The sequence below is a fragment of the Cetorhinus maximus genome, chromosome 2, assembly GCF_964194155.1.
Source record: "Cetorhinus maximus chromosome 2, sCetMax3.hap1.1, whole genome shotgun sequence".
In the NCBI taxonomy this organism is placed as follows: Eukaryota; Metazoa; Chordata; class Chondrichthyes; order Lamniformes; family Cetorhinidae; genus Cetorhinus; species Cetorhinus maximus.
Window position 1 is genome coordinate 147,606,506 of NC_135880.1, and position 14,877 is coordinate 147,621,382.

Below are 14,877 nucleotides of genomic sequence, written 5' to 3' on the forward strand. Positions count from 1 at the left end.
AGGCATTGATGGTGCCCACAAGTGCATGTGGCTATGGAGTCCAGGGCTGAGTGCAAATCCAGCAAAACCTGCTGGACCAAGGTGTCTGTGGTGGTCACCAACCTTCCCATGGTGACCTCAAGGTGTTTGCATTTCAGAGCCATGACATCAGACAGAACATGGACAGTCTCCTCAACCCTTCGTTCTCATCGACTGAGTGACTACTGTATCTCTGCCTGATGCTCTGCTGTCTGTTGTTGCATCTCCAGCATTTTGTTGGCAGCAGCTCACAGAGGCTCATCATCAGACACCTATTCAGTGGCTGGCTGGGATCCATCAGCCCTCCGAGTGCCTGAGACCTGAGCTGTCACTGCCTCTGAATGCTGGGGGTACGTGTCAGTGAGGTGTTCTCCAGCAGGTAATCCTGAGCCTAATCTAGAGCTATGACCTGTCATTAAGCTATTAATGAATATAATGTTTTGGAAAATATTTTTCTTTTTAAAATAGAGGTTTAGTCTCCAGGTGTGCATTAATTGGATTAAAGTCAGCTAGCCTGGGTGCTTTGATGTGTACTAGTTTTGACATGCATTTGCATTTTTTGAATAGAGCATTCAAGAAGTGGGGTGAAAACTTGATGTTTTTCTAGCAGCTACCAAGCAATATGTTTATATTACTAATAAAATTGGTACTATGAAAGGTGAGACAATGAGAATTTGAATTCAATCAGTGGTGGTAGGTATAGCTTCAGCAATTTTTGGGTGTGCAGAGCAGAGGCAATGTGAGATCAAAAGGCAGCTGTAAGCCTCCAATTGGTCCAACTGGCTCCACAGTGAAAAGAACCTAATTTTGAATTCGTAAGGTGAAAATGATTTGCCTGATGTCTGGTTAAGTCACTGTTGCTGTTGCCTTAATGGAGATTAGTTTGGGAATTTGTTAAAAGTTATGATAGTAGTAATTAGAAGCCATGTGTACATATTTTAACCTGTGTAAATTAATAAAATGTTTCAATTAGTTTAAAGTAAAGCCTCGAGAACTGGTGGTCTGATTCCTGAATTTAGAGTCGCATCTCAAATATAACACTTAAAATTATAGGTTATGACAGTTGTTTAAAATTTCCCTCTGGAAATTTTTTAATAACTCTGCTTAACCAACTGCATCGGTTATAACAGACACACCAAGGTGTGTGTCTCTGTGCTGGTGGAGGATGCAGATGAGCGCAGTGACGGTCCTTCCTCGGTGGCTCCTTCAGCTTTCTCATCCGAGGTGGTCTGGGGACTGGGGCTTTTGTTGGTCATCCTTGTCGGCCTCAATCTGCTGGTGCCTAAAAGAGAGAGAAGAGAGTCTTGGTTCATGAGCAGGCAGATAACAAGACTGCATGTGTCTCACTGTGAATGTCAGGATGTGATGAACTCAGTGAGGTGTGATCCATTCCAGGCTGCTGAGACAATCTGATCTTCTCTTCCCCACCGGAGCGATCCCTATCCACCCAGCCAGCTCGGCAGCATCCTCCTTGATCTGCATGAGGGGAACGATGTTGGCTGTCCCTCCCCCGGTCTGGGATCTTTCTCGCCTGTTATGTGCCAGCTTGCCCTGGATGAAGACAAAAGGAAGGAACGTGAAGAGAAGGGATGGAGCAGAGGTTGGGAAAGATGCATGCCCCCAGTGTGTGTGGTGAGCTCTCTCCAAAAGAGGCTGAGGATGGAGTGTGAGCAGCATGATAGATGAGACGGTGGTGATGTGAAAGTTTCTATGAGACGATCAGTGGCGATATGTGTCCACCGTTAATGGTTGTGTTAGATCCCTGAAGAGTACATGAAGCCATGATGAGAGTTTAATATTGAAGGGAGCTGAAGGATGACTTACCCTGGTAGAATGGATTAGATCATTCATTCTCTTTCTGCACTGGGTGGCATTTTGGGTGCAGTGGCCAGCTGTGCTGACCTGCTCTGCTATGGCCTCCCAGGCCAGCGAGGTGAGGCTGGTGCGCTTCCTGGAGCTGTACCTGGGATAAAGCACATCCCTATGCTCCCGCACTCCTCTTATCAAGGCCTGGAGGGCATCAAGGTAGAAGTGGGGTGCAGCCTTCTTCATGCAGCTTGCTGCCTTCTCTCTTTGGTCGCCAGACATCTCAACACATCTCCTGAAAACGGGTGGGCTGGAGAGAGTAAGATGCGTGTGCTTCAGGTGGCATTTAAATATAGCACCTTGACCTTTGACCCTGTCAGGAAATGGTGGGCTGGACGAATAAGCTCCTGACCCGCCAAGTGATTCGGAGAGATACTCGCCTGTGCATACTTAATGAGCTTCTCAGCGCAGAATCGGACGCCATTTACCGCCATTCCAAGCAATGGGAAATGCGCTGCGAAACCCTCCCGCCACCGCATTTAGTTTCAGGAACATTGAGGGATCAAAGCTAACGTAGATCAGTGAGAACAGCAGTCATGAGTGAGTGGCACTTGGTTGCAAAATCGAATATCAGCAGCTTAGCTGAGGTTTATGGAGGGTGAAGGACAGAATTCATTAAAATGTTAAAAAGCCTTTACATATCTCATAATAAACATATGATTCTAATTCATGAGGTGTTGAATAGTTTTATCAGTTACTGGTTGTCTGTTTCACCACATGATTTGTTTTTTTGCAAACCTTCAATAAAGCCATCTCATTCACTATTAGCTTTACATGTCATCCAAATAACATTCTTTTTAAAATTACTATTTCTTGCAATATAATTAAAAGCTATAATGATAAATAATACACTTGTCTGTTGAAATTACAATTATTATCAATGAGTATCAGATTCAAAGGAAGCCACTTGACACAGAAAAGCTTGAGAGGCTCCGTGGAGTCCTTGAAGTCCCTATCACCCATCGTGCTGCAAACAGTAGGCATCGCCAGCTTCACCTGCAAGATTCAGTGTGTCGAGTTCTTGAGGGTCTCATCAAAGCAGGAGGGCCTGGAAGCACACTTAGGGTAAAAGATTTCCTGAATAAACAAACATGTTGAAAATTGCCTGCAAAGAAACAAGTGAGAGCCAGAGTGAAGATACTCCTTCACCCAAAAGCAGCTGATGGTCTCAGCTCCACAAAGAAACTTTTCACGACTTCAGTATGATCTTCATAGTCCCAGTTGTCCACCAAAGGCACCAAATAAGAGATTCTGAAAGAAGGTGAAGTTGTTCAATGAAGTTGAGAATGAAGAGGCTTTGGAGGAAACAGGGCCAAAAGCTAATCTCTTGCTTCATATTTTACAGATCCTCCCTTCGTTTACGATTGCAGATGTAAAGCACAAGTTTCACAAAGCTTGTAAGTAACACTTTGGCTCTCTGATAGTTAAAGGGTGATTATGCAGTTATAGTCCAATAGACTCATAAGTGCAAGTAGAGGCCATGCTTGAATAGATTACACAATAAAATGAAGGCCACAGAATGGTTTTAGAACAGAACTAAAAGCAGAAGTCCTCATAATCGTAAAGCTTTGATGGCTGACAATACACTTTAGGATGAACTAATAAGAGCGACAAAACAGAGGAAATTAGATAGTTGGTAAAAATTTGGAGTTTGCCCTCCAGATAAAGGGGCAACCAGACTTGTCATATAGGTGGATTTGTACTGAAGAGGTCCATGCAGATGGGACTTACAAGGCTAAAGTGAAGCTAGTTGCTCGGGATTTCAAAGACCGACTGGAAGATACAGATCTTAGAGCAGACTCTCCCACAGCTAGTAATACAAACTTGAAAATCTTTTTAGATTTTTCGCCACATATGCATGGGAGTATGTATCAATCGACATAAAACCCATCTTTTTGTAGGGAAATACTTTTCAGAGAGAAGTGTTTTTAAAACGACCCAAAGGGGTAGAAGGAAAACTATAGAAACTAAACAAATGCATCTGTGGCCTAAATGATGCTTCCAGGATGTGATAATTTTCGGTGAGATTGTTTTTGCTGAAAATAAGTTGTCTTTAACTAAAAGTCCATCTTGCAATGTTTTATTGCTATCAGAAAGGAAAACTTTCAGGCATCTACGTGATGAATGCTGATCACTTCTTATGGGGTGGTACCGCAGAATTTGAGAAATGTGCTATTAATAAGGTTATAATAAAATTGAAAGCTTGGCATGGTTTAGATATTAAGCAGAGTAGGTCTGGAATAACTTTAAATCAACAATCTTAGTTAAAGAGTGTTACTCACATCCCGATTAATCATGCTCGGTCATCCTAGAAAGATGATGTCATATCTAAAGAAGAGACAGAGCAATTGCAAAGCTGGATTGGTTAGCTGAACTGTTTGGGCACTCAGACTAATCCAGATGCTAGTTTTGATATATTGGAGTTAAGTACTATGATGAAACACTGTAAAGTAGACCATGGGCTGAATTTTACGCTCCCCTGGTGGTAGATCTCCAGGCGGGTGGGGGGGGCGGCGGTGAGCATAAAATTCCTCGGATGGACTTCCCACCATGTTCCTGCCCGCCCCAGCCTCTCTGCAATTTTATGCTGGGCCGAACAAGGCCTCAGACTTTACCTCCGCCATTGCCTTATTTGAGGCCCTTAAGTGGATAATTATTGACCACTTAAGGACCATTTCCTACCCAGCCTCAATTCTTAGGCTGGTGGTTGGAGTTCCCGTGCACGGGGGAAGCCCAAAAATAATCAGGTTCAGGCCACGGGTGGAAGGGGGAGGGGGCACCTCCATCAGAAGTCTCCTTCTAACTTCAGGTGTCCCCCCTACTTAACATCCGGTAGCCTCAGGACCTCCCACTTCCCCTGGCCTCTGCCCAACACCCCATCCCCACCGTCCACCCCTCCAGGCCTCCCCTACCTTCATCGCCCTGAGACTTCCAAAACTTACCTGTTCCTAACAACCCAGGACTTAGGCTAAGGGGGCTGCATGTACTGCAGCTTCTGGTGCTGCATGGACTAGAAAGCCGCTGATCAATCGTATTGGCCGACAGCTCTCTGAAGCGGGACTTCCTCTCGAGTGAGGGGCAGAAGTCCCGCCTGCAGCCGATGAACGCTATTTGGAGTGTAAACTTGCTGCAGGGCAGACAGTGTCGGTGGGTGTGTGTTCCCCGCCAACTCTTCAAATGGCGGGAAGGAAAACCCCACCATCATAAAAATCCTGTCTCATGTTTCAGGGGCCAGAATATAACGTTCATTGGGCAGGCGCGCGCCCGACCCAACTGAGAGTAAAATTACTTGTGATGACGGCGGGCGAGTGTCCCGACATCATTGTGCACTCGCGTGATATTTTAGTCAGCGGGGGTGCGCGGGAGTCTATTAAGGCCATTAAAGATTTAAATAAATGTGATTTTTCACTGCCCATCCAGCCTTATGGTTGGCAGGCAGCCAAAAAGGCCGAGCGGCCTTTGCACTTTTTAGGGAACCTCATCCGCGGGCGGGATGAGGTTGCCAACAGCAATTAAAAATGAAAGAAAAATGTTAACATTTCAATAAGAACATGTTCCTGCTCATGCGATAGAGTCACGTGACAGGACATGTTTTATAACATCTTAAAACTCTTTATTTTTAATGTTCTAAACTCTTCATCTCCCTGAGGCAGCACTGTGCCTCAGCGAGGTTTTCCAGCGCTCACCCACGTGCATGCGCGGAGTTCCACTCTTACCCTCCTCCCCCCCCCCCCCCCCCCCACACCCCCCGACATAGGCAGCGGTGCAGCACGTGTTTCACGCTGGGTGGGTCTTAATTGGTGGAGAGAATGGAAATTTTAAAAATTAAATGGACTGATGCCATTCACCGGCTGTCTGATCATTTTACATAAATAAACGCACATTTGAAGAAATAGTTAACACCCTAGAGAGGGTATATCACAATGAAACATGCTTTAACAGCATATAGAGAGTTTATTTTAATTTGTTTTGAAAACTTGCCTGTGCATCTAAACTCTAATTTCTATTTAAACAGAGAGAAGGGAATTGGTTAAATGTATATTAATTGTGCTTAATTGCAGGCAGGTGTTGGGCATTAACTGGGCATTCGCTTGTGCCCCGGTAAATACACTCAGCATCTGGTGCAGTGGGTTGTGGGGTGGGGTGGGTTGTGGGCAGGTCAGAGGACCTCCTCTTGGGCAGCTCCTGCGCCTGGTCAGTAACAGGTCCAGGCAGTGGGCAGTCAAGGAGTCATTTGGCCTGACTGCATGCCTCTCTTCCACTACCTCCACTACATACATACAGGCTACACCCATGCCTGGTGTCTCTGAAGAGGGAGGATGCGGTGTCCACTGATACGCTTGAAGCCTTCCACGATCGTTGGTTCCTGGAGTGGGGGGTGTGGAGGTGGTTGGGGGGTGGGTGGCGGGAGTGCAGCATCACCCCCAGGAAGTCACATTTGAATTTAAATTGATAAGTTGCCTTTAAGGTTTTTTTTCATTACAGTGGCTTAATAGTCAAATGTCCCTTTCTCCTTTCACTTGTGGCATGTAATTGGTTTCTGGATGCCAAAGAGAGGTATAAATACACTCAGGCTGCAATTTTGGTTGTTGGGTTAGGAGGTGTCATTTGTAACTCTATAAATGCTTTTGAAATGTACAAATGTTGACTCAAGTTCTACCTTTCACCACCTTATTTTCCGATCTATAACAATGACACTGTGATATTGCGATTTCAGAGTCAGAGTCATAGGGACACGGTTTTGAGCCCCCAGGGTAAGGAAAAGAGGTGGGTCAGGAGATAGAAACAGTCTCACCAGTTGGCGCGCCAGTTCCGCAGTTGCATCCTGCCTCCAGCCATTTCTGTGGAGGTGGGATGGGGGAGATGGCAGGACTACCCACTCACATGTGGATAGTTGCTGATCCAGCTCTTTAAGAGCCTATAGGGGTCAATTAAAATAGGCTGATTGGGATTTTCCAGGCAACCTCCAGGTTCCCGTAGGGAGTGGTGGCCAGCTTAGGCGCCTGGAAACCGCTTCCTGGTGGTTCCACCCATGCCACAGTGTTAGCCTTTAAGATCCATTGTTTAATTTAAAATATAAAAAAAATGGAGAGACGGCATCTTGAAGGGCCTCAACCTTTATTTCAGGCTACTCCTCCTTTCAAGCTGAAAGGCCTCTGATTGGCCCTCCAGCTTCGAGAGACCGTCTCCAAGTCAACTAAGGGGGTAACTCCATGAAAATCACAAGAAGTGACTCTTTCCCCCATCCCCTCTGAAGCAGATGTCAAGCCCAGGAAACAGTCCCGACCTCTGATTCCCATCCTCAGATAGAAAATCCTGATCATAAGAGTCAATATAACCCAGAAGTAGCCCATTTGGTCTACTGAGTCCATGCCTGTTCTCTACAGAGAACATTCAGGACAACATTCAGGCTTGGGCTGACAAGTGGCAAGTAACATTCATGCCACACAAGTGCCAGGCAATGACCATCTCCAACAAGAGAGACTCAAACCACCTGCCCTTGACATTCAATGACATTACCATCATGGAGTCCCCCACTATCAACATCCCAGGGGTGACCTTTGACCAGAAATTGAACCGGACTAGCCATATAAATACTCTGACTACGAGAGCAGGTCAGAGGCTAGGAATTCTGCAGTGACTAACTCACCCCTTGTTGCCCCAAAGCCTGTCCACAAGGTCTAGTCACCACACTTTAGGAAGGATGCCCTCTCTCCAATTTTTAGTACCTTAAATTAAATAATATTCTTTGTTGAACAATCCATTCAGTCCCAACCCCTCATTCTATCCACAAAAGCCCGCAAGTTTATTTCCCTCAAATGTCTAACCAATTTTGTTTTGAAATGATTTATCTTCTCTGCTTCAATCATCCTCCTAGGCAGTGAGTTCCAGGTCATTACCACTCGCTGCATAAAAAAACCTTCCTCACATTCCTCCTGTGTCTCTTGCCCAAAATCTTAAATCTGTGTTCCCCAGTTGTTGTACCATTAGCCAAATGGAAGAACTTTTTTGTCTCCCTTATCTAAGCCTGTCATAATCTTGTAAAGCTCGATCAAATCTCTCCTCAGCCTCCTTTGCTCCAAAAGCAATACCAGTTTCTCCCGACTTAACCTTGAAACTAAATTCCCTCTTCCTTCGAACCATTCTGGTAAATCTCCTCTGCATCCTCTGAAGCACCTTCATTCTTCACTCACACATTCAATCCCTTACACACACACTCCCCCACACATAACGCATGAACACACAGTCATACCTACACACACAGGCATTCGCACACAACACACTGCCACAATCAAATACTCATCCAATATCACACTGTCACAATGCAACACCCACTTTGACTCGCACAGACTCACATGCGCGCAGAAACACACCAACATGCAGACACACAGATTCTTTTACCCACTCATAATATCATACAGTCAATGTCACAGACATTGACACTACCACAATCTATCGCTCACAAACACGCACGCACACACAGGTTCACAGGTGACTAGAACTGGTGGACAGGTTTTGGGGAGACAAGAAGTGAGCTAGTCGCCACAGAATTCCCAGCCCTGATCTGCTCTTGTAGCCACAGTATTTATATAGCTGGTTCAGTTCAGTTACTGGTCAATGGTAACCCCCAGGATGTGGATAGTGGGGGATTCTATGATTATAATGCCATTGAACGTCAAGGAGAGATCATTAGACTCTCTCTTGTTGGAGATAGTCATTGACTGGCATTTGTGTAGCATGATTGTTCCTTGCCACTTATCAACCCAAGCCTGAATGTTGCCCAGGTCTTGCTGCATACGGACACAGACTGCTTCAGGATTTGAGGATTCGAGAATGGTGCTGAACATTGTACAATCATCAGTGAACATCCCCACATCTGACCTTATAAGAGAGGAAGTTCATTGGTGAAGCAGTTGGAGATGGTTGGGCCTAGGACACTAGGAACTCCTGCAGCCATGTCCTGGGGCTGAGATGATTGACCTCCTCAACTTTGAGCTAGGTATGACTCCAACCAGTAAAAAGTTTTCCCCCTAATCCCCATTAGCACCAATTTTGCTAGGGCTCCTTGATGCCACACTCGGTCAAATGCTGCCTTGGTGTCGAAGGCAGTCACTCTCATCTCACCTCTTGTCCATGTTTCTTCCAAAGCTGTAATGAGGTCAGGTGCTGAGTGGCCCTGGCCGAACCCTAACTGATCATCAGTGAGCAGGTTGTTGCTAAGCAAATGCCTTTTGATAGCACTGTTGATGATCCCTTCCATCACTTTACTGATGATCAAAAGTAGACTGATGGGATGATAATTGGCTGGGCTTGATATTTCATGCTTTTTGTATAGAGGGCAAATCCAGGCAATTTTCCACATTTCTGGGTAGATGCCAATGTTGTAGCTGTACCGGAACAGCTTGACTAAGGGCTCAGCTAGTTCTGGAGAACAAATCTTTAGTACTATTGCTGGAACGTTGTCAGGACCCATAGCCTTTGCAATATCCAGTGTTTTCAGCTGTTTCTTGATATCACGTGGAGTGAATCGAATTGTCTGAAGACTGGCATCTGTGATGCTGGGGACCTCTGGAGGAGGCTGAGATGGATTATCCACTCGGCACTTCTGGCTGAAGATCGTAGCAAATGCTTCAATCCGATGTGCGGGCTTCCCCCATCATTGAGGATGGTGATATTTGCGGAGCCTCCTCCTCTGGTGAGTTGTTTAACTGTCCACCACAATTCACGACTGGATGCAGCAGGACTGCAGAGCTTAGATCTGATCTGTTGGTTGTGGGATCTCTTAGCTCCATCACACGCTGCTTCCACTAACTGGTATGCAAGTAGTCCTGTGATGCAGCTTCACCAGGTTGACACCTCATTTTTAGGTGCTGCTCTTGGCATTCCCTCCTGCACTCATCATTCAACCAGGGTTGATCCCCCAGCTTGATGGTGATCAGAGAGTGGAGATATGCCAGGCCATGAGGTTACAGATTGTAGTTGAATACAATTCTGCTGCTGATGATGACCCACAGTGCCTTATGGATGCCCAACTCAGTTTTCATTTGCTACATCTATTCAAAAGCTATCCCATTTAGCACAGTGGTAGTGCACACAACACATTGGAGGGTATCCTCATTGTGAAGACAGGATTTTGTCTCCACAAGAACTGTGCAGTAGGCACTCTTACCAAAACTGCCAATGACAGGTGCATCTTTGACAGGTAGATTGGTGAGGATGAGGTCAAGTAGTTTTTTTCCCTCTTGTTGGTTCCCTCATCACCTGTCTTAGACCCAATCTAGCAACTATGTCCTTCAGGACTCTGGCAGCTCGGTCGTTGGTGGTGCTACCAAGCCACTCTTGTTGGTGGACATTGAAGCCCCCCACCCAGAGTACATTCTGTGCCCTTGTCACCCTCAGAGCTTCTTCCAATTGGTATTCAACATGGAGGAGTACTGATTCATGAGCTGAGGAGCAGGGCAGTAGGTGGTAGTCAGCAGATTTTCTTGCCCATGCTTGATTTGATGCCATGAAACTTCATGGGGTCCAGAGTCAATATTCAGGACTCCCAGACCAACTCTCTCCCGATGGTATACCACTGTGCCACCACCTCTGCTGGATCTATCGTGGGACAGGACATGGTGTTGGTAGTGATTAGGACATGTAAGGTATGATTTGGTGAGTATGACTATGTCAGGCTGGTGCATGACCAGCCTGTGGGGCAGCTCTCCCAATTTTAGTACAAAGCCCCAAGATGTTAGTCAGGAGGACTTTGCAAGGCCAACTGGGCCAGGTTTGCCTAGACCAATGCAGAGTGTTCTGTCTAGCTTCATTCCTTTTTTTAGCCTTTGTACTGGGTTGAGTGGCTTGCTAGGCCATTTCAGGGGGCATTTAAGAGTCAACAACATGGCTGTGGGTCTGGAGCCACATGTAGGTCGGGCCAGGTAAGAACAGTGGATTTCCTTCCCTAAAGGACATTAGTGAATCAGATGGGTTTTTACGACAATTGACAATGGTTCCATGGTCACCATTAGACTAGCTTTTAATTCCAGATCTATTAATTGATTTTAAATTCTACCAGCTGCTGTGGTGGGATTTGAACACTGTTACAGTCCTTGGCCAGACCCCGGGATGTGGGAGGGAGGTCTAGTTATAGACCAATAACATTTTGTTTCAAGTAGTAAATGGTTGAGATTTAAGATACCTGCTTTTGGAATAAAGCCACACGATTTCGTGGGTTTTGAGCAAACAAAAGCACAATTTATTAAACGAGCTTAAAAAGATAAAACAGTTTATAATACCTAACATTCAGAGCAAGCATGAGGTACATGTGAATTAATAGTCAAACTGTGGTTGAACACACCACACTACAGATGCAACAAAAGAGAGGTTCAGTGAATTTCTTGAGAAATCACCCAGACATTAGTCCCGCTGTGAGACAACCAATCTCAAAGAAATTTTGTCTTCTGCATGAGGATTTTCAATCTCCACCTTTGAAGATCCTTCCTTGGAATTCTCTCCAAACATCTCTCCCACTCAGAAGGCTTTAACAATGGCCCACCTCACAGGGTTTCAAGCTCACCTTCTGAGACTCACCCTGGATTCCCAAATGACTCAACACTGGTTCACAAGCACACTTTCAGACCTATGGCCATGCTCCAAAGGGGTGCCTTTGCCCCAACAACCCACTGTATGGAGTCAGTCTGCTAATTGCAGCTCTTTCTTTAATTCAGAGTCAATTTCTTTGCTCCCTTCTTTTACTTTACTTAACAGGGCCCAACCCTGCCCCTGTGTCTGTGACACTTCTTGGCTAGCAGACTGCCTCAAACTGACTCCCTGAGAAGGGTTGTTCACTGACCCTTGAACTGCTCTGGGGAACCTATCAAAATACTCCCAGAGAGCCCCACTCTTGTTACTGGGCAGGAACCAACGTAACCAGAATTGGAACATCCTGTACCTTTGAATGTTACAATTTCCAGATCAATGGATTTCATGACAACCTCCAGGGCATTAACCTGGACCTCTGGATCACTAGCCCAGTGACATTACCGCTACATCACCGCAATGTCAGTCCTCTGCCTGTGGTTGCCCTCGGGCTTGCCGTTTGCTTCATTAAATGATCAGATTTCATCATATTTTCATGCCACTTTGACCTCCATTGCACAGCCATCTCCTCTGAATAGCAGAGGTTCTGACAACACTGCAAAATTGTATTGCTCTTGGAAAATTGCTGATAATTGCCATTTAACAAATTTAATTCGCTCACTGCCACTGTCAAGTGGGTTGCCATCACTGCACAAAATCTGCCTCTGGGAAAAGGAGGAGGAGGCAGGAATATGTTGGGGACCTGGCATGACACATTTTTCCCTGATTTTCAAGGGCCTGGTAAAATTCCCCCAGTTTTTCTCTATTTGCCTTATCTGTTCCCTAATTACACTGAAAACTTCAATTTAATTATCCTTTACCCTTCTAAATTCCAGGGATTGCAACCTTGGTTTGTGTAATCTTTCCTTGTAATTTAACCCCTGAAGGCCTGGTAGCATTCTGGTAAACATACACTGCACTCCCTAAGGCCAATATGCCCTTCCTAAGGTGTGGTGCCCAGAACTACTCACAGTTCTTCACATGTGATCTAATCAGGACTTTGTTTGGTGAAGCATAACTTCTAACCCCTAGTATTCTATTCCTCTTGATATAAAGGCCAACATTGCATCAGCTTTTTTGATTATTTCTTGTACCTGATCATGGAATGTAATTGAAAATGCTCTGCAGCTGTGTTGTTTGTCTGTTTCATAAATTATTAATACCTCTTAATCGTGAGGTGGTTTATTTAATCCACAAAATAATAATGGGCCTGTTCAAATTCCCTCTTGGAATTTTTGATTTTTTTTCACTTTTATTCTATGTGCTATTTAAAGAACGGAACCAGTGGGCTGTGGCTCTGAACCAGTTGGTTTACGTCTTTTATGGTGCTTTATTAAAACAGTGTAATGCTCAGCAATGTAATTTGGTAGAGGCACTCACTGGTTTGTTGAGCATGAAGCAGCATGATCGTCTCATCTCACTGTCTCTGCACTTTACATGTCATAGTAAATGCACTGAATTATATTCAACCATCATTACTAAAGAGCACTATCACTAAGGGGATCTTCCATCCTTTTTTTTTAACTCTTCATCTCCCTGAGGCAGCTCTGTGCCTCAGGGAGATTCTGAAGCGTGCACTCGCACCCATGTGTGAAGTTCACGCTCGCCCCGCTCGCACTCCCTACCCCACCACCAACCCACACAGGCAGCCCTGAGTGCTGTTGCTCATGTTTCACGCTGGGTGAGCCTTAATTGGCCCGCCAGCGTGAAATCGCCTTGCGGCCTCAATCGCAGGCAGCGGTCAGGAAGCCAACCACCCCTGCCCACCCCCGCTGAGCCCACCCGACAAGGGTGAAATTCTACCCGTTGTACATTGTAAATGACTGTTTGAACAAGTAATAAAGTCTTGATCTAATCTTAAATGAAGATCTTCCTTCATTTGCTGGTTGAAAGTGTTGACAAATTAATTTATGGAAGTTATTGGGTGAATGCTTTGTGAAACACCTCGGTTCTGCCCACAAGCATGACCCTGAGCTTCAAGGGGCCAGTAATTTTAATTCTCTACCTTGCTGTTGTTACTACCGGGATGGGAGGAGTGTGTGAATTATCGAGCCCCACTACTCCACAGGCTGTACCATTAATTTACATGTTTAATTTTCTCACCAGAATGGCCAATTGTGTACCTATACCTTTAGTGCCCATAAGGAAAGAGACTCTGACCAGGCTTCTTTCAAAAACTCAGAGTGATTTATTGATTTTTTAAACAAGGCTTCTTTTAAAATGTTGCAAGTACTCATTAACACAGTTGTAATTGGGAAGTATAACTATTTATCTCTTCCTAAAGACTTTCCCCCAGCACACACACAGACAAACACACAGACAAACAGATAGAGTCTTTCTCCAGAGATGGGCTTTAGAGGTTAGGTGTTATAAAATAAAGGGTAAAGTCCGCAGGATCTTGATGCTGTCGACTTGGAGTTCTCTTGTGTGCAGACAAGCTACTGGTCCCAGTGGATGCCTGGAAGTTCTCACTACTGGTCTCAGCTTTGCAGGTCCAAATACAGACTATTTACACTCAGATGAGGGTTCTCTGGCTATAGGTTGATAGCCACACATAATATTAGGCAAGGTAGAGAGAGGGGGCCAGTCAAGGTAGCCTTCTTTCTCAGCCTGTTCTCCAACAAGACTCCCTTCAAAACAAGCAGGTTCACAACTTAAGATTTTTTTTCCTCTCTCCCATGTGATTGTCTTGTCTCCCAGCTTTTCATTAATTAAAGTGCTTTGCAGTTCAACACAAACAAACAACTCCTTCTCAAGTACCATATAGTTCAGGTGAATTTTTGGAAGAGGCCTGTTTGTTTATACTTCCAAGGTGAACTTATGACCTTCTTTTAAAAGAAGTCCCAGGTTAGCATCCACATGTCCAAATCATGCTAAATCCTTCCATTTTGTGAAAAAAAACTTCAGTCTTGAGATGTATGATTCAAACACTCTCACACTGACATTGCTGTCCTTGGCCTGCTGCACTGTTCCAATGAAGCTCAACATAAGCTTCAGGAACAGCACCTCATCTTTTGATTAAGCACTTTACAGCATTGTGGACTCAACATTGAGTTCAACAATTTCAGGCTATAATTTATGCTCCATTTTGTTTCCTTTTTTTGGTTGTTTTATTTCTTTTCTTTCGGTCAGCAGCACACCTGCCCTAGGCACACCTTTTGTTTCTTTGTTTCTTTTCTTGCCCCATCATCATTCCCTTGGGCCCTGGAAGATTTAACTCTTCTGTCAGTCAATCTCTCTGTCTTCCACTCTATCACAGACCTTCCTTTTGACCTCACCCCTTGCTCAAAGCAGGTTACAAATCTAACTTTTCTCAGTTCTGATGAAAGGTCACAGACCTGGAATGTTAACTCTGTTTCTCTCCACAGA

General features: G+C 45.0%; 1 protein-coding gene across 2 annotated transcripts in view; it reads left to right on the plus strand.

Annotated features, from left to right (window-relative positions):
• LOC144698676 (trans-2,3-enoyl-CoA reductase-like) overlaps window positions 1-14,877 on the plus strand; it is a 205,644-nt gene that overhangs the window by 42,241 nt on the left and 148,526 nt on the right. For both annotated transcript variants that reach the window (XM_078570507.1, XM_078570508.1), the window contains exon 2: window positions 3,230-3,281. In XM_078570507.1, coding sequence (XP_078426633.1) covers window positions 3,230-3,281 — 52 coding nt within the window. The remainder of the gene's footprint in view (window positions 1-3,229; window positions 3,282-14,877) is intronic.